The sequence below is a fragment of the Paroedura picta genome, chromosome 3, assembly GCF_049243985.1.
Source record: "Paroedura picta isolate Pp20150507F chromosome 3, Ppicta_v3.0, whole genome shotgun sequence".
Lineage (NCBI taxonomy): Eukaryota > Metazoa > Chordata > Lepidosauria > Squamata > Gekkonidae > Paroedura > Paroedura picta.
The window spans coordinates 167,361,004-167,386,771 of NC_135371.1; the positions used below are offsets into that span (position 1 = coordinate 167,361,004).

The following is a 25,768-nucleotide window of genomic DNA, read 5'->3' on the forward strand; positions in this document are numbered from 1 at the left end:
TCAGTTTCGGTTTAATTTCTGTGAAAGAACACTGGCATAGTTTTATGGTTGGGGGTCACCATAACATGAGGAACTGGATTAAAGGGTTGCAGCATTAGGAAGGTTGAGAACCACTGGACTACACCCAGCTAGCCCCGCTGGGACCAGGTGTATGCAAGTAAATCCAGGGTTGCTCCCCACAACAGACAATCTGGGAAGTAGGTGAGCCTGAGAGAACTGTGTGACTGGCCCAAGGTCACCCAGCAGGCCTCATGTGTCTCAGAGTGGCTTACAATCGCCCTCCCTTCCTCTCCCCACAACAGACACCCTGGGAGGTAGGTGAGCCTGAGAGAGCCCTGAGAGAACTGTGACTGCTCCAAGGTCACCCAACTGGCTACAAGGCAAGGAAAAGTGGGGAATCTAACCCAGATCTCCAGATTAGAAGCCACCTCTCTTAACCATGACACCAAGCTGGCTCTCCCTTCTGCAAGCGGTTTGGATGGGAAGCGCTGTCAAGTCGCAGGTGACTGACAGAGATCTATCGTAGAGTTTTCAAGGCAAGAGACGGCCGGTGGGGGTCAGCCGTTACCTGCCTCTGCATAGCAACCCTGGATTTACTTGGCGTCTCCCATCCAAGCCCTAACCAGCAGCGACCCTGCTTAGCTTCCAAAAACTGACAGGATGCGGCTAATTTGGGCTACCTAGTGTTGGAGTATGCAATGTCTGGTGTACAAAGTTAAACAGGAAGAGGAAGACCCTGATGAGGGCAGCAAGAAGGTGGCTAAATAGATCAGAGAGTTCAGGACCTTTCTATCAGGGGGTTGGCCTAGATGGCCTGTATGGCCCCTTCCAACTCTATGGTTCTATGATTCTATCTTTCAAGTGTGCCTTCTGTCTGTCCCTAGATTGCTACTCTCAGGGCAATTTCCTCTTTCTTCCCGGAAGCATCTCAGTCCGCCTTCTCTCTTGAGCCAGCTGGATGTAGGAGCTCTATCCTCTGCCTCATCTTTCCTATCCGGAATGTCCTTCCATAAATAAAACTTTCCTTTCTAAGCTAAAACAGCGTCTGCATATCAATGAAACGACTCTTCTATACTAACACCTCGGTCGGGGTGGTGGTGTTTTAGATGCCTACAAGAGGCTTACCTGGTCCTTCGTTTTGGCCATGCTTGCCGTGGGGCAGGTGCCATTCAGGTTTTCTTCCTCTAGCGCCAAAATTCAGGGAGGGGGGCATTGCTGCGTGAGTTTCCGTTGCTTCCCTAGAATCCCACGAGCGCTCATCGTCCTTTCCTTCGTGTTGTCCCCCCAGGTCTGGTACATGGACGGCTACTACAAGGGGCGCCGGGTCCTCGAGTACCGCACCCTGAACGACTTCATTACGGGCCAGAACTTTGTCCAGCACCTCCTGCCTCACCCTTGGGCCGGCACGGGCCACGTGGTCTACAACGGCTCCCTCTACTACAACAAGTACCAGAGCAACATCGTGGTGAAGTACCACTTCCGCTCCCGCAGCGTGGCGGTGCAGCGCAGCCTCAACGCCGCCGGCTACAACAACACCTTCCCCTACTCCTGGGGCGGCTTCTCCGACATCGACTTCATGGTGGACGAGAACGGGCTGTGGGCCGTCTACACCACCAACCAGAACGCCGGCAACATCGTGGTCAGCCGGATGGACCCCGTCACGCTGGAGATCCTGCGCAGCTGGGACACCGGCTACCCCAAGCGGAGCGCCGGGGAGTCCTTCATCATCTGTGGGACGCTCTACGTGACCAACTCCCACCTGGCCGGGGCCAAGATCTATTTTGCCTACTACACAAACACTTCCAGTTACGAATACACGGATATTCCCTTCCACAATCAGTATTCCCACATATCGATGTTGGACTACAACCCCCGGGAGAGAGTCCTCTACACCTGGAACAATGGCCACCAGGTCATCTACAACGTGACTCTTTTCCACGTCATAAAGACCTCGGGGGAGTTGTAATCCGGCGTGCCAAGAGGCCGGGTCTCTCGGTTGTCCTTCTGTTCATTTTTCTCTCTTGTCCTGCGGGGGGAGTCGGGGGGGGGCACTGCGGCCTGCAAACTCGGTGGCCTGGGAAATATTCCGTGATGCCGTTATTTCTACATAATGCCGTGGAGGGAGGGAGAGAGAGAGATTCTCTCCCTCTTTCTCTCTCTCTCCCTCTCTCTCTCTCTCTCCTCCCTCTCTTGTTTTCTCTCTCTCTCTCTTCTGTGGTTGATGACGCATGGATCTGGTTTGGGGGCTTCTTTGGGGGGCGGGGCTATTTTTTATTTTTGTATTGATTTTATTTTTGTTTAACAACTGGTGGCAAATAAAAGACGGTCTCGTTCAGGTTGGACGGCGTTTGGGCCCTTCTTGGTTCCGTGAAGGGGGAGGGGCTGCCGCTCAGGGGCAGAGGGTCCGCTTGGCAGGCAGGAGGTCCCTGGTTCGGTCCCCGCCGTCTACAGATAAAAGGGTCAGGTAGGACAGGGGTAGAAGAAGAAGAAGAAGAAGAAGAAGAAGAAGAAGAAGAAGAAGAAGAAGAAGAAGAAGAGTTGGTTCTTATATGCCTCTTTTCCCTACCCGAAGGAGGCTCAAATCGGCTTACAGTTGCCTTCCCTTTCCTCTCCCCACAACAGACACCCTGTGGGGTGGGTGAGGCTGAGAGAGCCCTGATATCACTGCTCAGTCTGAACAGTTTTATCAGTGCTGTGGGGAGCCCAAGGTCACCCAGCTGGCTGCATGTGGGGGGGCAGGGAATCAAACCCAGCTCGCCAGATTAGAAGCCAGTGCTCCTGACTACAACACAAAGCTGGCTCTCAAAACCTTTTTCATGGGCCCCAGGCTCTGGGCTTAGTGGACCTAATGAACACGTTGGCTCTCCTCAAACCTGTCTCCGCCCCCCCCCCCACCAGCCAGTGGACAGGGATGCCAGAGCTGGCAACCCTATCCAGTGAAGATCCCTCTGCTTGGGTTCTTCGGGCAGTAAAAAGCACTCTTTTCTGCAGCTTCCCCGGCATGGCTGGCCTTCAGCCTCTGCTTGCAAACCGAAGGGCTCCCTGGAGCTTTGAAGCTTGCCTGATTAATTCTCTGCCTTCCTTGGAAGCTCTCCCAGGTCTTGGGAGGGCTGTGAGCGGTTAAGCCGTCACTGGATCACTCAAGGTCATGCCTCTTCAGGGATTGTCTGGCGCACGGCATGCTGAGGCTTTACGCCTCTATTAGAGTTGGTGCCTCTATTGGGGGGGGGGGGGTGAACCGACAGAAAGGCAGCAAAGAGCAACAAAGAAAATGGCTGAGTTGGAAGGTGAACTCAATGGCTTCAAACCCCAATTGATGTCTCTCCCCAAAGTCTACCCTTTTCAGGCTCCACCCCCAAAATCCCCAGGTATTTTCCAACTGGGAGCAGGCAAACCTTCCTGGGCTGATTCTGCACTTATTTTGTTTATTCCGTTGTGGATCCTGCTGAATTCAGATCGATTTGAACTTGGGTTTTCCTCCTCCCTCCCCCAAATTGAAACTGAAAGTGTTCCATACTTAATTGGGGAAGCTCAGAAGGGGAGGGGAGCCAAGCACAGCAGAAGCCTCTTTCTTTCTTTCTTTCTTGAAGTGGGGGGGGGGGATTGGAGACAGCAAAGGAGGGGGATGAAACCAAGAGGCAAATCTCTGCCGAGAGAAGTTAAGGCTTCTGGAGCGCAGTCACTTTAAGACAAGCCTTGCAACCGGGAACCAGGAAGTCTTTGAACTGACACCCTGGCCTTCCAAATCAGCCATTATTTTGTAGCGGGACTGATCCCTACTGCCTGGCATTCAGGTGTCAAAGCAGGAGATCTCCCACCTGGAGGTTAGCAACAAAGGAATAGTCAACAAATGAAATAAAGTTCTTTTTCAAACCAGAATCTTGATCAGTTGCTTGGGAGATTTTATTGAAGAAGACAATAACGGCTTGAAGATTTTGGATGAAAGAACGAATAATGAAAACACAAACGTTTTGGCACACGTTGTGTTGTGGTCCGTTGCATGGCTATTCCTTTTGTGCTGACTCTATGATTCTAAGTAGCGGCTGGACAGAGACTTCTCCTGGATGCTTGAGGATCATCCTGCATTGAGCAGGGGGTGGGAATAGATGGCCTGTCTGGCCCTTTCTAACTCTATGGTTCTGAGCAGTGGCTGGACAGATCCCTATCCTGGATGCTTGAGGCTGATCCTGCATTGAGCAGGGGGTGGGACTAGATGGCCTGTCTGGCCCCTCCCAACTCTATGATTCTACGGTTCTCAGCAGTGGCTGGACAGAGACTTCTCCTGGATGCTTTAGGCAGATCCTGCATTGAGCAGGGGTCTAACCCTTCCCAACTCTATGGTTCTATGATTCTACCTGGTATCTTGATGGTATTCTACCATCCCTGATAGGTTGGACTGTGTGATCAGCTAGAACAAAAATCCTGCTTTTTTTTCAGAATGGCTTTCCAAATTGCTGCTAAAATGGATAGCGAACAAGAGAAAAGCAACATTAAAGGCATCACACTTTGGCAGAAGATATCCGCCCACCCCCGCTCCCTTTTGCACACCGGTAAATATTTGCTTGCCGACATTTGGCACCATCCGATCGCATGGATAGAGCAGCTCGGAAACTGCTGCAGGAGCCACGTGAAAAGCTGGCTAATTACCGTAACCATGTTATTGTTCTACCTGCTCCCATTTCTCTCTTTCCATGGCCCCTTCTTCACAGACTGAGAGGAGCGATGGGGGTAGCTCAGGGGACCTGCTTTGCCTGCCGAAAAACCCTGAAAATGCCAAAGGAAGAATTGCTCAGAGCAAGGAGGCTGCTAGGCCCAATCTACAGTTCAATCAGGGTAGAGGAATTGTTGTTTATTCTAGCACACTTTTTTCCTGCCTTCTGTCCAAGGACGACAGGGAAGGTGACACGGAGTACACAGTGCCCATCCTCTGCTTCACAACAACGTTGTAAGGGAGTCCTTCTTCTTCTGTTTGGCGTCATGTATCACCTATACAACATCTTATACAAATGCTCTTTACGCTTGGAACATAGTGTGAATTGAATACCTTTCAACCCGATTCTTTCCCAATGTTCAGTCTGTATATTACAGCCAAATTCCATGTGCCATTTTATTATAGACTACAGAAATACAACGGGCACTAGATTGGAGTGGGGGGGGTTGGAGTGGAAGGACTCTGCGGACAACCTCCCCCTCCCCCTAGGACCTGGAAAGGCTGCAGCCTGGAGGCCCCCGAGAAGGGAACTCACCGGCAGGGGCAGCTCTCACGCAGCAGGGATCTGCAGCCTCCGAGCCTCGGAGGGAAGTGGAAGGAGGAGGGGGTAGTCAGGGGTGGGGGACGGAAGCTGATTGGCTGGTCACTGGACAGGCAGGCTAGTTGGAGGAGGAGGCACTCAGGGGTGGGACAACTGCCCTGAATGGGTGTTAAGCGCTGAGTGGCACTTAAGCCATGAGACCAGCTCCTCCTCCTAACCCTTACCAGAAATTTATCATGTGGAATCATTTTCACTAGTTCCTCCTCCATATCATATTTCAGTAAGAGTTTATATATATATATATATTTTCCTGGGTAGCAAAAGGAGCAAGAATCCAAGAAAAACTGCCTTCGGATTCCGTCGAAAGAACAAGCCGACCTTGAAACACACATCTCGATGGGGCTAACTAGCGAGCAAACGCATTTGGGTCACTGTATTTGGGGGTTATGTATTACAGCAGGGTTAGTCAAACTGCGGCCCTCCAGATGTCCATGGACTACGAATCCCTTGAGCCCCTGCCAGCGAATGCTGGCAGGGGCTCATGGGAATCGTAGTCCATGGACATCTGGAGGGCCACAGTTTGACTACCCCTGTATTACAGTAACCCCGGCCGATACACGATGAGATGCAGAATTCTATGCCCTGTGTAAATCGGCATAAATATGTACAGTCCACATTAATACGTTTGTGTTCTGAGTCATGATGTGGGAAAAGGGTCCACCCTGCAAAGTACTGGCAGTGGCCGTCCCCTTTAGCCCCCCTCGGATTTCATCTGCATCTGTCTGCATCCTTTTGGTCTGAACACTGAGCATGAGTCAGCATCCGCAACGTGACAAAGGGGATTTGGGACGGTCTCAAAAGAAGCAGAGTGTCCAGATTGTGAGAGGTGATTGACTCTGCTCTGGTTAGACCTCACTTGGAATCCACAACTGAAGAAGGATATAGCAGAAGAGCCTCTTGTGAGCCTCTTGTGGCACAGAGTGGTAAGGCAGTAGACATGCAGTCTGAAAGCTCTGCCCATGAGGCTGGGAGTTCAATCCCAGCAGCCGGCTCAAGGTTGACTCAGTCTTCCATCCTTCCCAGATTGGTAAAATGAGTACCCAGCTTGCTGGGGGGGTAAACGGTAATTACTGGGGACGGCACTGGCAAACCACCCCGTATTGATTCTGCCATGAAAACGCTGGAGGGTGTCACCCCAAGGGTCAGACATGACTTGGTACTTGCACAGGGGATACCTTTACCTTTACCTATAGCAGGAGAAAATGAAGAGTTGGTTCTTCTATGCCGCTTTTTTCTACCTGAAGGAGGCTCAAGTCGCCTTCCCTTTCCTCTCCCCACAACAGACACCCTGGGAGGTGGGTGAGACGATGGGGTTGTGAATGTCCTGCATAGTGCAGGGGGTTGGACTAGATGACCCAGGAGGTCCCTTCCAGTTCTATGATTCTATGATTCTATGATTCTATGAAGAGTGAACTGTATACACTAATATCACCATAGGATTAAGTTTCTATTCCTCTGATACATGTTCATCGTTGATAAGAATTCATTTAAAGAGGATCCATTGATAAATTACTAAGAATATCCCATATCATTGATAAACATACAGAAAAGTGAGGAATAAAAGCTAACATTTCCTCTTCTTTTATTTTATTTATTTTTTTATTTTATTTAGATTTATTTCCCACCACTCCCCGTAGGCTCGTGGCGGGTCACAATAGTCTTATCCCCATTAAAATACCCATTAAAAGACTTTTAAAACAATCCCAACATGGGGAAGCTCTCATTATTCCTACCCCCTTTTCCTTTCTCCTCCTCCTCCTCCTCCTTCATGTCATGTATTGCACACCGAAGCCAGGACCGAGTCTCCAAAAGACGTGTGGAATTGATTTAGAGCCTTTCTCCCCTGACATGTACTTTCCTCAGTTCAAGATAATAATTCTAGCCAATGCCTTCCGTTCTATGCGCCTGCCCTGGCAGCCCAAATTGCTGCAAACCAAAAAGAGCTTTCTGCTGCATTCTTTATCGGATTTGGACGCCATTCTGAGGCCATCGGGGAACCCCTGCTTAGGATGGCCCGTGACCCTGTTAGTCTCTTTGCCGCTCTTGGGAAGAACAAAGCTTTGCCCTGAACTCATAGAATCATAGAATCATAGAATCATAGAATCATAGAATCATAGAATCATAGAGTTGGAAGGGGCCATACAGGCCATCTAGTCCAACCCCCTGCTCAACGCAGGATCAGCCCTAAGCATCCTAAAGCATCCAAGAAAAGTATGCATCCAACCTTTGCTTGAAGACTGCCAGTGAGGGGGAGCTCACCACCTCCTTAGGCAGCCTATTCCACTGCTGAACTACTCTGACTGTGAAAAATTGTTTAGAATCATAGAATCATAGAGTTGGAAGGGGCCATACAGGCCATCTAGTCCAACACCCTGCTCAACGCAGGATTAGCCCTAAGCATCCTAAAGCATCCAAGAAAAGTGTGTATCCAACCTTTGCTTGAAGACTGCCAGTGAGGGGGAGCTCACCACCTCCTTAGGCAGCCTATTCCACTGCTGAACTACTCTGACTGTGAAAAACTTTTTCCTGATATCTAGCCTATATCGTTGTACTTGAAGTTTAAACCCATTACTGCGTGTCCTCTCCTCTGCAGCCAACGGAAACAGCATCCTGCCCTCCTCCAAGTGACAACCTTTCAAATACTTAAAGAGGGCTATCATGTCCCCTCTCAACCTCCTTTTCTCCAGGCTGAACATTCCCAAGTCCCTCAACCTATCTTCATAGGGCTTGGTCCCTTGGCCCCAGATCATGTTCGTCATTCAATTCTGGGGAGGCCAGACCTGGGAGGGTAGCATCCGGATGGACACTGCACTCATGCGGCAGGTGCAAAGAGGAGCTGGCACCCTCAGCAGTGGGCCTGTTTTGCTCCCAGCTTCCATGGTTAATCGATTTGTATTATTTTAGCACAGGTTACAAAACCAAAGCAAATGGTGTGTGTGGGGGGGGAATCCTTCAGAATAATGAATAAAGAACAGGCATATTACATAAGGAGGACAATTTGGTGATGTAGAACTTTACACTTATCTTTATTAAATGCATGCTGACTTCCCTGGAGAACAATTTGGTGATCCAGGGAAGTCAGCATGGATTTGTCTCCAACAGGTCCTGTCAGACCAACCTGGTTTCCTTCTTTGACCAAGTAACAGGTTTGCTGGATAGTGGACATTCGGTTGAGGTCGTTTACTTGGATTTTAGTAAAGCTTTTGATAAGGTTCCCCGTGATGTTCTGATGGATAAATTGAAGGACTGCAATCTGGATTTTCAGATAGTCAGGTGGATAGGGAATTGGTTAGAGAACCGCACTCAAAGAGTTGTTGTCAATGGTGTTTCATCAGACTGGAGGGAGGTGAGTAGCGGGGTAGCTCAGGGCTCAGGGCTCGGTCCGGTGGTAATAATAATAATAATAATAATAATAATAATAATAATAATAATAATAATAATAATAATAATAATAATAATAATAAACTTCTGAAATGTTCTCCAGGCTTCGAGAAACCCCAGAAGTGGTACGATCATACAAAATATGGTTGGGAAGCAGAGCTTATATATCTATATTATATGTTAAACATTTATATATAAAACTCCCATCCAGGAAATGCTTCCCGGGCCGTCACAAACCCCCAGACTTTCATGAAAATCCAGTTGAGAAAGCCTGTTGTAAATCACAGACCACAAACTTCACGTTCCGTACTCGTTGTTTCGTACGCATCTTTCACTGTATTCAAATTATAGCTAAGTCTACATTTGCTTTCTTGACTCTTCAAAACCACAGGCCCCCCAGCCATGTCTTTCTCTTTCATGTGTGAAATCCACAAAAGGTTTCCATTGCACCATAAACCAAGTTGCTGGTTTTTTTTCCCCTCTAACTATTGCTTTGAGTTTGGCCATTTCGGCCAATTCTAACATCCTAACGACCCAGTCTTCTACTGGAGGCGGGTTTGTAATTTTCCAGTTCTGGGCACCGAAAAATCTGGCCGGTGTTCTCATATACCTAAACAAAATCCTATGTGGAATTTCCAGTTCATTACCAATTGAGCTCGACAGGAACGCTTCTGGTCCCGTTTGTATATTAACCTTTTGCTCCCAGCTCCCAGCAAGTGCTGTCATTGCTTCCCCTTCTCTGCAAATGTCCCTCCTCCATTTCCTCTGGCTGCCCCGTCTCTGGCACCCTGCCCTCGGCTTGCTGGTCTCTCTCCCTCTCCGATGCATCTCTATCATTCAGGCTCTTCCCCCGGCCAGGGCGTCAGTTCAATGATTTGATTGTTCTCCATTAGGGAGCAGTTTGCGCCGTATTGATTTTTTATGGCTGTTTTCGAAGCTAAGAATAGAAGTCCTCTCCCCTCTCCCCACGCTGGGATTTGCAGTGTCAGGTTCGATTTGGAGGGAGCTCTTCAGATGCGAAGGAGAAAAAAATTGGTTGGGGAGTCTTGAAAGTCTCACTCTCTCTTCCGTACTTCTTACCCTGAGCTAAGAGTACTGGGAAGGTTGGGGGGGGGAGGAATGCAAGACGTTGGAGGAGGGATGGAGAAGGAAGCAAGGAACCATTTGCTTTCTGAGATTATTTTAACGCATGGGCCCGAACCACAAACAGATAGGTTGGTTTGCGAACCAAGCCGATCCGTATCAGATTGTGACCCCTGCTTTCTGCTCCTCGCTGGTCGGCTGTTTTTCATGACGAGCAGAGAGCAGGGGTTGAAAGAGCCATTTCAACCCCTGCTTTCTGCTCTTCACGAACCACCACAAACTGCCTTCAAGTCCGTGGAAGATGGTGGTGGCTCTTCACGGACCAGCCAAAATTCGCAGCAAACTTCCATTCATTAGCAGGTTTGTGCCCATCCCTACTTATTTGGTGGGGGCACTATCTCAACTTTCCCCCATGGACTTGTGGCAGGGAGCCTCTGCTGCACAAACACATTCAGCTGGAATCCTAGATGCTCCTTCCTGGCTGCTACCTCACGTCTCATCATCAAAGCCTGACTCAAGGGCACAGATAAACCTTCCAGCATCACTGAACAAATCACTCCTCCCCCAACCAAAGCATGCAAGGAGGAAAAAGAGTGACCAACCTGTCAATCTTTTCCATGTCCAGGGCAGATGAAGACTGACAGCTGGATTGATCTTTCTCGATGTAGCAGGTGGTGGTGCATAGCTGTCCTTAATCGATGGAGTAATTAGCCTTACCTGCTGGGCACCTTCTGGGAAGACAAAGCTTTTGGGTTCCAGGGGGAAGGTGGCTGCCAAACTGAAATGTAAAAGGAACTGACGGGTGCCCACCAAGAGTGGAATCAAAAGTGTGGACATGAACATCCCTAGGGACTAATATGAGAAATCTCCCTTCCCCCCATCCAAGCCTGCCTTATGGGAACTGATACGCTTTCTTGGCTACTACTGGTTTGATGCTGTGGTGTCGTGGTTAAGAGCAGCAGACTCTAATCGGAAGAACCAGCTTGGATCCTCTACTCCTCCTCCCCATTTGGCCAGATGGATGACCTTGGGCTAGTCACAGTTCTCTCAGAGCTCTCTCATCCTCACTAGCTGTTGTGGGGAAAGGAAAGGAGGGTGATTGGAAGCCTCTAGAATCCAGAGCCAGAGTGGTGGATTCTAAGCTGGAGAACTGGGTTTGGTTCCCCATTCCCCCACATCCAGTCACTCGGTCTACACTCAAGGATATTGACCCCGTAAAAGGGACTGCCTGCCATTTAAGGAAGAGCCTCTTGTGGCACAGAGTGGTAAGGCAGTGAGATGCTGTTTGAAGCTCTGCCCATGAGGCTGGGAGTTCAATCCCAGCAGCCGGCTCAAGGTTGACTCAGCCTTCCATCCTTCCGAGGTCAGTAAAATGAATACCCAGCTTGCTGGGGGGGGGGTGGTAAACGGTAAGGACTGGGGAAGGCACTGGCAAACCACCCCGTATTGAGTCTGCCATGAAAACGCTGGAGGGCGTCACCCCAAGGGTCAGACATGACCCGGTGCTTGCACAGGGGATACCTTTACCTTTACCTTTAACATTTAAGGAAAGGGGAACAGTCCTGCACACAGCCTGAGGTCTACTTCACTTTTCCTCTCCTTCCTGGGATGGAACGCTTACCTTTCTGCAACCCTCCTTCTGCACATGGGTGCTCCCATGCTCGAGGCTGTAGCATTTCAATCTCTCCCTCTCCTCCTTCTGAAAAAATAGATGGAGAGTCTCATTAAAACGGCCAGGTAAGCAGCCCTGGCCTTGAAGAAGTGAAACCTATTGCCCTCGGCAGGCACTGGTTAATGTGCACAGGCTATGAAATTGTCACGGCTGAATCTTCCGGCCGGATCAGACATGTTTCATCCTCTATGCCAAGGAAGGAAGGAAGGAAGGAAGGAAGGAAGGAAGGAAGGAAGGAAGGAAGGAAGGAAGGAAGGAAGGAAGGAAGGAAGGAAGGACGGAAGGAAGGAAGAGGAGGGAGGGAGGAAGGAAGGAAGGAAGGAAGGAAGGAAGGAAGGAAGGAAGGAAGGAAGGAAGGAAGGAGGGAGGGACGGAGGGATGGAAGAGGAGGGAGGGAGGGAGGGCTCCAGGTGCGTTCCAGAGGCTTCCTGCTGCAGCCAATTGCCATCAGGGTCCTCTGGGTCTCATCGACAGTCAGAAAGCTAAACAAGAGTCACAAATGTGCCTGGTCCGTCTATTGAGGCAACAGAGATCTGGGCACTGTTATTATTGCTGTTGTTGTTATTAATTCAATTTCTGAAACACCTTTCCAAGGCTGGCTCAGTATGGGGTCCATAAATAGTGATGAATGCCCTTAAAACAATAAAACATTAAACATTCATAATTCCTTAACCATAAAACCCAATTCATAAATTCCGAGTCTTAGTAAACCGCAATGTATCCTTAAAAGCCGGAGGTTTGTTGCTGCCAATAAGTTTACCTTAGGCCAGATGTTACTGGGGGGGGTTATCTGGTTGGGCCACAGATATTATACAAACATTGCAGGCCTTGGGTGGATCCCTGAACGCTTTTGGTGTAGAGGTTAGGAGTATGAACGTCAAATCTAGCGAGCCAGTGTTGATTCCCCACTCCTCCCCCACATGCATCCAGCTGGGTGACCTTGGACTCACCACAGCACTGATAAAGCTGCTCTGATCAAGCAGTAATATCAGGGCACTCTCAGCTTCACCTCCCTCTCAGGGTGTCTGTTGTGGGGGGAGGAAAGGGAAGGCGACTGCAAGCCGCTTTGAGACTCCTTTGTGTATAGAAAAGCATCATATAAGAACCAACTCTTCTTCTTCTTCAGTAATCTCAGGGCTCTCTCAGCCTCAACTACCTCACAGGGTGTCTGTTATGGGGAGAGGAAAGGGAAGGTGAATGGAAGCCGCTTTGAGACTCCTTCGGGTAGAGAAAAGCATCATATAAGAACCAACTCTTCTTCTTCAGGAATATCAGGGCTCTCTCAGCCTCACCTCCCTCACAGGGTGTCTATTGTGGGGAGAGGAAAGGGAAGGCAACTGTAAGCCGATTTGAGACTCCTTTGGGTAGAGAAAAGCAGTATATAAGAGCCAACTCTTCTTCTTTTCCGGGAAGAAAGGGGTGCTTTCATTTGGTAGTCCAAATTTCCCTCCAAAGCAGTAGGGATCATGAACAGGCATGCTTAGTCAGGGTGTTTATCTCATGCCCTGCTCACCAGTTGCACCTGGGGCCAACATTTCCCAGACTTTTGACTGGTTTGGAGGTTCAGGGCCTTTAAACCTAGCAGGTGAGCAGAGTGAGCCAACGTGGTGGAGCAGCTAAGAGCAGTGGCTTCTAATCTGGAGAGCTGGGTTTGTTTCCCGTTCCTCCACATGCTACCAGCTGGGTGACCTTGGACTGGTCACAGTGCAATTAGAGCTGTTCTCAAAGAGCAGTTCTATGAGAGCTCTCTCAGCCCCTCCTCCCTCACAGGGCGTCTGTTGTCCGGAGAAGAAGGGAAGGCGATTGGAAGCCACTTTGAAACTCCTTCAAGTACTGAAAAGCAGGATATGAAAATCAACTCTTCTAGATTGAATGGCTGTGAGTCATTTCAACTGTCCATTTGGGGATTAGCAACTCTGCACTTCCTCGAGGGTCCCCCCCATCCAAGTAATAACCAGGGCCGACCCTGCTTAGCTTCCAGGAAGTGACAAAACTGAGCTAGTCTAGGCCAAGCAGGTCAGAAGGAATAGGGAATGCAGCAGGGTAATATGGCCGATTAAGTCCACAGTAACCCTTGGGACACCCAGATCAGTGGGGCACCCATAACACTGCTATGAGACGTGAGATTGTGTTTCCTGAGAATTGAAACTGAGTGCTTGTGGGACAAGGACAGCATGGGGAACCTACCAGACGTGGACAGAACAAATGCCCTTGATGCTCCATCCACAGCTAGTTGCCAGGTTCCTGCCGCAAAGTCAGCAGGTTTCATGGCAAATGTGGGACACGGTCACCCTGGCGTGCCAAGCTCATTACAGCAGAAGAGGAGCGAGCCCTATCTTTCCCACCCGAAGGCTTCGCCGAAACAATCTGCAAAGACAAACTGCAGGATCCTCACGGCGGCAAGCAGCAAAATTTATTCCAAAACGGAACTGAACGAGCATCACTTCTACAAGTCCTTGCAAGGTGACCTGGACGGTGCCAGTTTTATGTACTCTTCTGTAATGATTAGGGGGGAAGTTTGTTTCCAGCGTTACCAACGACATCCATGAATTATCTGGACCTTGTTCTAACCTGATTTTAAACCTAACTTTTGTTTTAAATCACAGAATTATAGAGTTGGAAAGGTTCTTACAGGCCATCTAGTTCTACCCCCTGCTCAATGCAGGATCAGCCTCAAGCATCCAGGCGAAGTCTCTGTCCAGCCTCTGCTTAGAATCATAGAACCATAGAGTTGGGAGGGGCCAGACAGGCCATCTAGTCCCACCCCCTGCTCAATTCAAGATCAGCATCTGTCCAACCGCTGCTTACAGAGGGCAAGCTCACGACCTCCTTAGGCAGTCGATTCCACTGCTGAACTACTCCAACTGCAGGAAAAAATCTTGCTATCTAGCCAGTATCATTCTACATGTAGTTTAAACCCATTACTGCAGGTCCTTTCCTCTGCTGCTTGGTCCCCAGGCCCTGGATCATCCCTGTCGCTCTCCTCTGCCTCCCAGGGGCAAATTCCTTGCCAAGTTATTACCAAACTCACACCCTATTTCTGATTTTAACAAAGTCACCTATCTGTTATCAGATGTCGATCCCTATAACTCATATAGGGTGGCACTTTTTGCTCTGGCTGCCTGGAAGATTTCAGGAGCTTCCACCTTGATACACCATTTTATCCCGTTTATTGTAACTTAGTAGTCCATGTTTACAATTTTATGTACACAATATTGGAGAAATATTGTTTTATTTATTTATAAAGGTAAAGGTATTCCCCTGTGCAAGCACCGGGTCATATCTGACCCTTGGGGTGACGCCCTCTAGCGTTTTCATGGCAGACTCAATACAGGGTGGTTTGCCAGTGCCTTCCCCAGTCATTGCCGTTTACCCCCCAGCAAGCTGGGTACTCATTTCACCGACCTCGGAAGGATGGAAGGCTGAGTCAACCTTGAGCCGGCTGCTGGGATCGAACTCCCAACCCCATGGGCAGACAGCTTCAGACAGCATGTCAGTTGCTTTACCACTCTGCACCACAAGAGGCTCTTTTTTATTTATTTATATTTGTGCCATATTGTTTTAATTGCGTTTTGTAACGGCCTCTGGCTACATACAATAAATGTTATTGTATCGTATCGCTCTCCTCTGCCCCCTCTCCGTTTTGCCCGCATTCTTTTGGAAGTGAGGCCTCCAGAGGTGCACAAAGGTAGGGTCTAACCAATGTGGTATACAGCGGGACTCGGACTTCTTGCAGTTTTGATGGGACGCCTCTGTTGATACAGCCCAGGACTTCCTTCGCCTTCATAGAATCACAGAATCATAGAATCATAGAGTTGGAAGGGGCCATACAGGCCATCTAGTCCAACCCCCTGCTCAACGGAGGACCAGCCCAAAGCATCCTAAAGCATCCAAGGAAAATGTGCATCCAACCTTTGCTTGAAGACTGCCCGTGAGGGGGAGCTCACCACCTCCTTAGGCAGCCTATTCCACTGCTGAACTACTCTGACTGTGAAATTTTTTTCCTGATATCTAGCTTATATCGTTGGACTTGAAGTTTAAACCCATTACTGCGTGTCCTCTCCTCTGCAGCCAACAGAAACAGCATCCTGCCCTCCTCCAAGTGACAACCTTTCAAATACTTAAAATACTTTCAAATACTTCGTCCCCACCGCATCACACTGCCTGCTCATATTCCGCTTACAATCCACAAGTACCCCAAGGTCTCGTTCTAATTTTAATTTTAATTTCATTTTTAATTCTTGTGCCTGATCCACGCTGCGGGATGTTTATATTTTTTTCCCCATTTGTTTCCCTTTTGTTTTTGTGGGTTTGATGGCCTGTGGCTTCAGCATTATGCCTGCACATGCCATGCATTCCAAATTTAGGATGTGGGCAAGGGGAAGGCCTCGCAGCCCTCCGATCGCAGCCCTCCTGCTCCATGTAAAGAACGGCATCTGTTTGCCCTGTTGAACAGCCTTGGAGCAATTTATGAAATTGCGCTTTAGAGTGACAAGAAGTCGGAGTTGGGCCAGGAAGGCTTCCCATGGGATGGGATGGGAAGCCTCTCTAAGTAACTGCGGAGCCAAGAGCTACCATGAGCTCCGGCATCTTCTCTGCGTCTCCCTCTCGCTCATCCGCAGATAATGGGATTAGCAGGGATTATCCTCCTTGTTCCCACGCCAGCTTCTCGAGAGCAGGGAATATAAATGTGACAAGATGCCTCCAACTCGCCACGGCTTAATACTTGGTAATCCGAAGGTGGCCAATTTACCCCTTGTCCCCAAGGGCTGGAGGAAAGGAGAAAGGCCGAAAAGGAAGGCGAGAGGAGATGGTTCCTTGCCAGCAGTGGGCGGCGGTTAAAAATAAGACATCAGTTCAGCCCCAGAATGTCAGCTTTCTATAGTACACACATAAAAAGGATTCGAGAGTAGAAGAAGAAGAAGAAGAAGAAGAAGAAGAAGAAGAAGAAGAAGAAGAAGAAGAAGAAGAAGAAGAAGAAGAAGAGTTGGTTTTTATACCCCGCTTTTCAATGCTTTTTCAAAGCAGTTTACAATCGCCTTCCCTTTCCTCTCCCCACAACAGGCATCCTATGAGGAAGGTGGGGCTGAGAGAGCTCTGACAGGACTGCTCAGGGCAGTGACTAATCCAAGGTTACCCAGATGGCTGCATATGGAGGAGTGGGGAATAAAGCCTAGCTCTCCAGATTAGAAGCTGCCGTTCTTAACTTCTGCACCAACCTGGCTCTCCAAAACGGAAAAAAACACAAGTGTGTTTTGGAAGTCCACAGTAAGACACACCTTCACTCATACATTTGTTACAAAGCTTGAATCTGCAGAAGGGCCAGGGCTCAGCTCTCTGCTGTTAGCAATTGATTTTCTATTTGTCCGTTATTCTCTTAATATGGACGTATTTATTGTACAGCAAATGTTTCCCATGCAATTCAATCTCAAGTGAATACAAACAAATTCTAATTGCTGTTTTTTCCTATTTATCTCTGGAATCTGGTCACCCTTTTCATTATGCATGTTAATTTACTCTCACGTTCTATCTATAGGCTTGTACTGACTACTTCCATTCCATGACCCTGTATCTGAGGAAGTGTGCATGCCAGATCTATCACTGGTAGGAAGAAAGATACTTCTCCTGGATGCTTGAGGCTGATCCTGCATTGAGCAGGGGGTGGGACTAGATGGCCTGTCTGGCCCCTCCCAACTCTATGGTTCTATGATTCTAAGCAGGGGCTGGACAGAGACTTCTCCTGGATGCTTGGGGCTGATCCTGCATTGAGCAGGGGGTGGGACTGGATGGCCTGTCTGGCCCCTTCCAACTCTAGGATTCTAAGCAGCGGATCTGATCTCTGTTATCTAGAGATCAGCTATAAATCTGGAAAATCTCCAATCTTCACCTGTGGACTGGCCAACCTACCAGTAGAGTTCATCACCAAAATGGCCCCATGTATTTAGGAACAGGAAGCCTCAATCAAACTATTTTGGAGACGTGGCCCTTAAAATAAGAAGGCTGGTTTTTATACCCCGCTTTTCACAAGGAGTCTCAAAGCCTTCCATTCCTCTCCCCACAACAGATACCCTGTGAGCGTGGTGGGTCTTAGAGAGCTCAGAGAGAACTGCTCTGCACGAACAGCTCTAAAGGAACTGTGACTAACCCAAGGTCAGTCAACTGGCTGCATATGGAGGAGCAGGGAATCAAACCTGGTTGTCCTGATTCGAATCTGCTGCTCTTCACCACTACACCACCCTGGCAAGCTCTCTCTCAGGAGGCTCCTGTAGCAGGTTTATACACCAAAGTTGTTAGAAATTGAGTATCCTCCCAGAATCCCATGAATTCTCTCTATTTAACTCTCTGGCATTCTCTGGGGCTTCTGGCCTGTGCTGCTGATTTCCCAGCCAATGAGTATATAGATAGAATTCATGCCAAGGGCAGTCAAAAGCCTGCTGGTGGGAAACCGTCCCATGAACTGGTGCTGTGCCTGGTCTGCCATTAAGCCCCATAAGATGAAAAAAGGAAGGTTCACAATAGAATGCCAACCGAACAACAAGGAACCTATCCAAGGCTAAATTCTTGTTCTAACAATCTATATTCAATATTAATACATAACCAACCACAATGCTTTCTAGATAATTTCCGTTTTTAGTATCTTTTCTTCAGGAGTTGAGTTCTAAATTCAAAATGCACAAATTTAATGTCCATGCCATATTAATCATAATACGTCAAATGAAACCTTGAAACAATGAATTATTGCTGTACAGATTGCTTTAACAATAATGAAAGTTAGTGTGGAAGAATCTGGCAATATTTCCTTAGAATCATAGAATCATAGAATAACAGAGTTGGAAGGGACCTCACAGGTCATCTAGCCCAACCCCCTGCACTGTGCAGGACACTCACAACCCTCTTGCTCATCCACTGTCACCTGCCACCCCCTTGAGCCTTCGCAGAACAGCCTCTCCCTCAGACAACTATCCAGCCTCTGTTTAAAAATTTCCAAAGATGGATAACCCACCACCTCATGAGGAAGTCTGTTCCACTGAGAAACCACTCTAACTGTCAGGAACTTCTTCCAGATGTTTAGACGGAATTGAGAATCATAGAATCATAGAGTTGGAAGGGACCTCCTGGGTCATCTAGTCCAACCCCCTGCACTATGCAGGACACTCCCAACCCTATCGCTCATCCCCTGTAACCTGTCACCCCCTTGAACTTTCACAGAATCGGCCTGTCAGATGGCTCTCCAGCCTCTGTTTAAAATCTCCAAAGATGGAGAACTCATCACCTCCCAAGGAAGCCTGTTCCACTGAGGAACCGCTCTGACTGTCAGGAACTTCTTCCAGATGTTTAGATGGAATTTCTTTTGAATTAATTTCATCCCATTCGTTCTGGTCCGTCCCTCCGGGGCAAGAGAGAACAATTCTGCTCCATCCTCTATACGGCAGCCTTTTCAATACTTGCATATGTATTATATTAGTGGTTTAATAGTATCATTAGGCCATTGGCTCAAAGGTATCAGGGAATGTTCATCAAAGACTAACATTCAGCTCCTGCACATTGGAAAAAGCTAAGCAAGCCTCAAGGAGGCGGAGACTGTGACAATGAGTGGCAAGCGATTCCCCCTATGGCATCACCTTTCAAGAGGGCTGTCCAGGGATCTGCATTCTTCAGAGAAGGATGCAGTGACCCTATCCTTTGCTTATCTTGGCCTTGCATTGGACCCACACATTGAGAGCCAGCTTGGTGCAGTGGTCAAGAGTCCCCAGTCTGGCCTCAATTGTACTCTGCTAGCCCCCCCACCCTCCCCCCGGCCTTAAACTGGCTCTGATGCTACAGGCTCTGGTGCCCCATGAATCCTTAACCACTCGAGAGTCTTTTGACCCAGGAGAATTTTCGCGAGATTTGCTGTCCCCTCCTGCTGGAAGCAGCCTGTTCCACGTCCGCTGGCTCAAGGGAAAGGGAACCTGAGAGCTGGCAAGGTCGAGGCTCTGGCTTTCTCTCTCTCCAGGCCGGCTGCCAAGGGCTCTCTGTCAGGCTGCATCCTGGCCCGGATCCCGACATGCAGATAGAGTTGTCATTTGGGAGGGGGAGGAAGATGGCAGCCGTTGTAGAAGAGATAAGGAGAGCCGGAAGGTGTCACCAGATGATCAATTCTTGACTTTCTTGCACTTAGGCCAGAGCCTTGCAAAGTGAGACAGCGATGCCCTTCTCTGGCCTGCCGGGTACAGTGGGTGCAGCTCTTGGGGGCTGGCTTCAGTAGGAGACCCTCCTGGGCCAAGCCAGAACTGGCCTGCAGTAAAAAGGGACATGGATGAGTTCTCCTCAGGGTCCAGCACAGACTGAGAGGTAGAGAATGTGGAGATAGGGTTGCCAGCTCTGGGTTGGGGAATACCTGGAGACTTTGGGGGTGGAGCTGGGAGTGGGTGGGATTTGGGGCAGGGAGGGGCCACAGTGGAGTAAGGCTATGGAATCTACCATCCAAAGCAGAATATAAGAACCAGCTCTTCTTCTTCTTCTTCAGTAATCTCAGGGCTCCCTCCGCTTCACCTCCCTCACAGGGTGTCTGTTGTGGGGAGAGGAAAGGGAAGGCGACTGTAAGCCTCTTTGAGACTCTTTCAGGTAGAGGATAGATGGATGGATGGATGGATGGATGGATGGAAGGAAGGAAGGAAGGAAGGAAGGAAGGAAGGAAGAAGAAAGAAGAAAGAAAGAAAGAAAGAAAGAAAGAAAGAAAGAAAGAAAGAAAGAAAGAAAGAAAGAAAGAAAGAAAGAAAGAAAGAAAGAAAGAAAGAAAGAAAGAAAGAAAGAAAGAAAGAAAGAAAGAAAGAAAGAAAGAAAGAATTCATTTGTATATCGCCCTGCCATTGTGGCTCAGGGTGGTTTACATAGAACTTGGAAATCAAAATACAGGTACAACGAAGTACAATAATAACATCTGATAATGACAACAGTGGTAAGGGGAAAAACAATAACATATTATCATAATGTTATCTTTACTAACTGAACATTCACAGTTAATTGACTCCCCTAGGTTGTCAATCCAGGATTGCCTTTTTGTTTGCCAAAAGGGCATGTCTGTTTGTGTGTGGGGGGGGGGGGCGGTTGTTCTGGGATCCCAGTAGATGTTGTTGGTTACGTCGAACTCAAACAAATGCCTGGCGGAAGAATTCCCATTTGGCAGGCCCTGTGGAACTGTGCTAGCTCTGACAGGGCCTGGATCTCTTCTGGGAGCTTGTTCCACCAGGTGGGGGCCAGGACAGAAAAAGCTCTGGCCCTGGTTGAGGCCAGATGTGCTTCCTTAGAGCCAGGGATCACCGGCCAGTTGGAGGTGGCAGAGCATAGAGATCTTTGTGGGGTATATTCACAGAGGCGGTCCCACAGGTATCATAGAATCATAGAATCATAGATTCATAGATTCATAGAATCATAGAGTTGGAAGGGGCCATACAGGCCATCTAGTCCAACCCCCTGCTCTACGCAGGATCAGCCCAAAGCATCCTAAAGCATCCAAGAAAAGTGTGTATCCAACCTTTGCTTGAAGACTGCCAGTGAGGGGGAGCTCACCACCTCCTTAGGCAGCCTATTCCACTGCTGAACTACTCTGTGAACAATTTTTTCCTGATATCTAGCCTATATCGTTGCACTTGAAGTTTAAACCCATTACTGCATGTCCTCTCCTCTGCAGCCAACAGGAACAGCATCCTGCCCTCCTCCAAATGACAACCTTTCAAATACTTAAAGAGGGCTATCATGTCCCCTCTCAACCTCCTTTTCTCCAGGCTGAACATTCCCAAGTCCCTCAACCTATCTCCATAGGGCTTGGTCCCTTGGCCCCAGATCATCCTCGTCGCTCTCCTCTGTACCCTTTCAATTTTATCTACGTCCTTCTTGAAGTGAGGCCTCCAGAACTGCACACGGTACTCCAGGTGCGGTCTGACCAGTGCCGTATACAAGGGGACTATGACATCTTGTGATTTTGATGTGAGGTACACGGGGCCCAGCCTGCGTATAGCCTTAAAGGTGAGTACCGGGACCTTAAGCCTGATCCGGGATTCAACTGGCAAACCAGTACAGCTGCTGGAGCCCAGACCAACTGTGGGACCTCCGTGGTGTTCCTGTGAGGATCCCCAGGGGTTGCCTTCTGGACCAGCCTGGTGAATGAGACCATGGCCCTCCAGAAGCAAGCCTGCTCAACTGTCCACCGATTGCATCTGAGATGTTCTTTCCATCTCAGACCCAATATTCAGGGTTTCATGTTTTGAGCCCAGTGATCCCAGCCCTGTACCAAGTTTGAGGACCTTTTGAAAGGGGACTTCCAAACCTATCTTCAAAACTTGATTAGGAGAGAAACCAGACCATGGATGTTTTTAAACCTCCTGCAGGAAGTTCACCTTGCAAGGGCAAACTCGACATTTCCCCCGTGCTGAAAAACCAAGGTGACCCTGGGTTTTGGAGGGATATTTTTATACCTCTGTGAAAATAGGGGGAAATGAGATCGGAGGGAGGTGGTGGTGCTCCCACAACAAACAGAGAGCCGAAATGAATATTCATAGGCACTTCCTTTGCAGAGATTGGGCAGGTTCTCTTCCCCCCCCCCCCTCTCATGCTGGAACAAATTTCCCCCAAGGTCAGGTTAGCCGTGGAACGGAGAAGATTTGTTTCCTCTTGTCGCTTCCTATGTTAGGCTCACACAGGGTCACAGTCATCTGGATCTATTATTCAGAAAGCAACTAGTGCTACAATGATCTCATTCATCAGGCTCAAAAAAAAAAAACCAACCTAAATGTGTTTGTGTGTGATTTAAATATTTCTATGCATTTCCTGCAATGAAGCTCAGCGACCATCTCTCACGGGAAGGACGACCGTGGGCAAGATGGTTGGTTTCATACATTCTCCCACTGATGATATAACCAAGTTGGTAGGGATAGATATCAGCACTTAGGACATATGATGAGATCTGATGGTCCATCTAGTCCAGCATCCTGTCTTATACAGAGGCCAACCAGCTCTTCTGGAGGACCAAGAACAGGGCATGGAGGCTGAGGTCTTCATGAGAACATCAGAAGAGTCCTGCTGGTTCTGACCATTGTTCCAGCTCATCCTGTTCCAGCTCATCCAGCTCATCCTGAGCCAACTGGGAAGGGTGGGCTATAAAAATTAAGTTATTATTCTCCAGCATCCTGTCTCACACAGTGGCCAACGAGCTCCTCTGGAGGTCCATCAGTAGAGGTTGAGGTCTTCCCCTCATAAAACCATAAGAAGAGCCCTGCTGGATCAGACCCATGCTCTATCTCATCCAGCATCCTGTCTCACACAATGGCCAAGGCCTTCATGAGAATATCAGAAGAGCCCCGCTGGATCATACCAAGGGTCCATCTAATCCAGCATCCCGTCTCACACAGTGGCCATTGGCCAACCTGTTCCTCTGGATGGCCAACAACGGACAATAGAAGCTGAGGCCTGCCCCTGATAGAATCACAGAATCACACAATCATAAAGTTGGAAGGGGCCATGCAGGCCATCTAGTCCAACCCCCTGCTCAACGCAGGATCAGCCCAAAGCACCCTAAAGCATCCAAGAAAAGTGTGTCTCCAACCTTTGCTTGAAGACTGCCAGTGAGGGGGAGCTCACCACCTCCTGCCACCCAGACACTATCTCTTGTTGTCTCCCAGCTCTGAGATTCAGAGCCTTACAGCCTCTGAATGTGGAGGTTCTCCTCAGCCACTGTGGCTAATAGACACTGACGGAGCTCTTCTCCATGAGCCTGCCTGATCAACGTCCTGACCCTGCCGCCCATCAGCTCCCTTGATGCCCTTGAGTCCTAGTCATTGGGGAGGGGTAGGAAAACATGTCTCTTTTAACTCCCTGCCCTAGGCATCATTTTACAAACCTCGATCATGTTGAGTTTGCAGAGGGGAGGGAGCTCTGTGGGATTCCCAGTCCCAAAGCTGCTAAATGGGCCCTGCCGGAAAACGACTGTCCTGGGTTGAGCTGCTCCTCTCATCTAATCATGCGCTCTCGTGCGCTCTCTGTCTCTCTCTCTCTCAGGCACGCGGGACCCCCAGAGAGGAGGCTGAGCAGTCATTCCATTCACAGCAGGCCTGAGCTTTAGCAAATTTCTCACTCCACAGCACGAGCGATTTGGTCCTCCGCTATGGCAGGAATTGCAATTACACTCGTAATTAGCCACCGATCGGAATGGGCATGCCATGGGATAGCCGAGCGCCGTGATCCTCTTTGCATTATTCTCTTTGCGCCATGCTCCTCTTTGCAGCGCGGCGAGGATGATCTGGGGCCAAGGGACCAAGCCCTATGAAGATAGGTTGAGGGACTTGGGAATGTTCAGCCTGGAGAAAAGGAGGTTGAGAGGGGACATGATAGCCCTCTTTAAGTATTTGAAAGGTTGTCCCTTGGAGGAGGGCAGGAGGCTGTTCCCGTTGGCTGCAGAGGAGAGGACACGCAGTAATGGGTATAAACTACAAGTACAACGATATAGGCTAGATATCAGGAAAACTTTTTTCACAGTCAGAGTAGTTCAGCAGTGGAATAGGCTGCCTAAGGAGGTGGTGAGCTCCCCCTCACTGGCAGTCTTCAAGCAAAGGTTGGATACACACTTTTCTTGGATGCTTTAGGATGCTCTGGGCTGATCCTGCGTTGAGCAGGGGGTTGGACTAGATGGCCTCTGTGGACGCTTCCAACTCTATGATTCTATGATTCTATGATTCTAAGAGGCATGGGTGGGTCCACACCAGCACCCTTCATGGCGATAGTTCAACCAACAACGGGTGGATCCATGCGCCGTACTGTGGCCGACCCTCTTTCATCACTGGAGCCTTAACGAGCCTTTCCGAGTTGCTGCTTCTCCAATTGCCATTGAACTGGAGCACAGGCTGTAAATCACGGCTCATTTGCAATCGGAAAGTGTGGAGCGGCTGCCGAACCCTATTGACGTCGTGTCACTTGGAGGGACAGGATGTTAACAGGGGACTCGTAATGGTGACTGGGGGGAAGGGGGAGGAATAGTGGGGGGAAGAATGCCAAGGTCTCAATAGAGAGCCGGATTGGTGTAGCGGTGAAGAGCGGCAGCCTCTCATCTGGAGAATGGGGCTTGGATCGCCATGCCTCCTCCACATGCAGCCAGCTGGGTGACCTTGGGCCAGTCACAGTTCTCTCAGAGCTCTCTCAGCCCCACCTACCTCACAAGGTGCCCGTTTGAGATGGCTTAAGTTGTGAGGTGAGGAAGAGAAAGTGATTGTAAGCTGTTTGAGGACACATGAGGCTTGCTGGGTGACCTTGGGGCAATCACAGTTCTCTCAGAGCTCTCTCAGCTCCACCTACCTCACAAGGTGCCCATTTGAGATGGCTTAAGTCCCAGTCTTCCCGGACACTGTGGTCCTGATCCACACATGAGGCCTGCTGGGTGGCCTTGGGACAGTCACAGCTCTCTCAGAGCTCCCTCAGCCCCACCTACCTCACAAGGTGCTCGTTGTGAGGAGAGGAAGAGAAAGTGATTGCAAGCTGTTTGAGGACACGTGAGGCCTGATGGGTGACCTTGGGACAGTCACAGTTCTCTCAGAGCTCTCTCAGCCCCACCTACCTCACAAGGTGCCCGTTATGAGGAGAGGAAGAGAAAGTGATTGCAAGCTGTTTGAGGACACATGAGGCCTGCTGGGTGACCTTGGGACAATCACAGTTCTCTCAGAGCTCTCTCAGACCCACCTACCTCACAAGGTGCCCATTTGAGACGGCTTAAGTCCCAGTCTTCCCGGACACTGAGGTCCCGATCCAACCTGGCCTCGGCGCACCACAAAGTCTAAATTCGAGCCAAGCCTTCTCCGTTTCACAGGCCCCAGGAATAGACCCAGGGAAAATGTGTCAGGCACTTAAGTGTTTAACAGCCGAGAGGAACGCGGGGGCGAGTGTACACACCGGCAACAACAATGCTTCTCTCACATTGAGGTCTGACCCGAGACATTTTGCTGCTCAGCTGGAAAAAGCTACACGGCATTCCATCTTCTAGCAAGTGACGTGAGTCACCATCCAGAGCATCGCTGGGGCCCTGCTGAAGTTCCTGTTCATTTCGCCTAAGCTGCTCTGTCTCTTCCTCTGTGACATTTATTAGCATCTAGAGAGCTCCCCGGCCATTCCGTTCCCTTAATGTCCCAGGATTTCATTCCAGGCTGCCTTTCCCTTCATCCCTCCCTCCCTCTCCTCCCTCTCCTCCCTCTCCTCCCTCTCCTCCCTCTTTCTCCTTTCTTTCCCAGACTTTGCATGTGGGAAAGCACATCGGTTCCCCCCACCCCTGCACATTTTGATACAGCACCAGTTTTTA

The 25,768-nt window shown here is 49.2% G+C and overlaps 1 protein-coding gene across 4 annotated transcripts in view; it reads left to right on the forward strand.

The window, feature by feature from the left end:
• Positions 1 to 2,107, forward strand: part of OLFM2 (olfactomedin 2) — a 212,292-nt gene extending 210,185 nt beyond the window's left edge. For 2 of the 4 annotated variants that reach the window (XM_077329306.1, XM_077329307.1), the window contains exon 6: positions 1,289 to 2,104. In XM_077329306.1, coding sequence (XP_077185421.1) covers positions 1,289 to 1,966 — 678 coding nt within the window. In that variant the 3' untranslated portion in view covers positions 1,967 to 2,104. Of the gene's footprint in view, positions 1 to 1,288 lie in introns of all 4 variants that reach the window. The other 2 variants (XM_077329308.1, XM_077329309.1) reach the window with 2 other exon arrangements.
• The last annotated feature ends 23,661 nt before the right edge of the window (positions 2,108 to 25,768 follow it).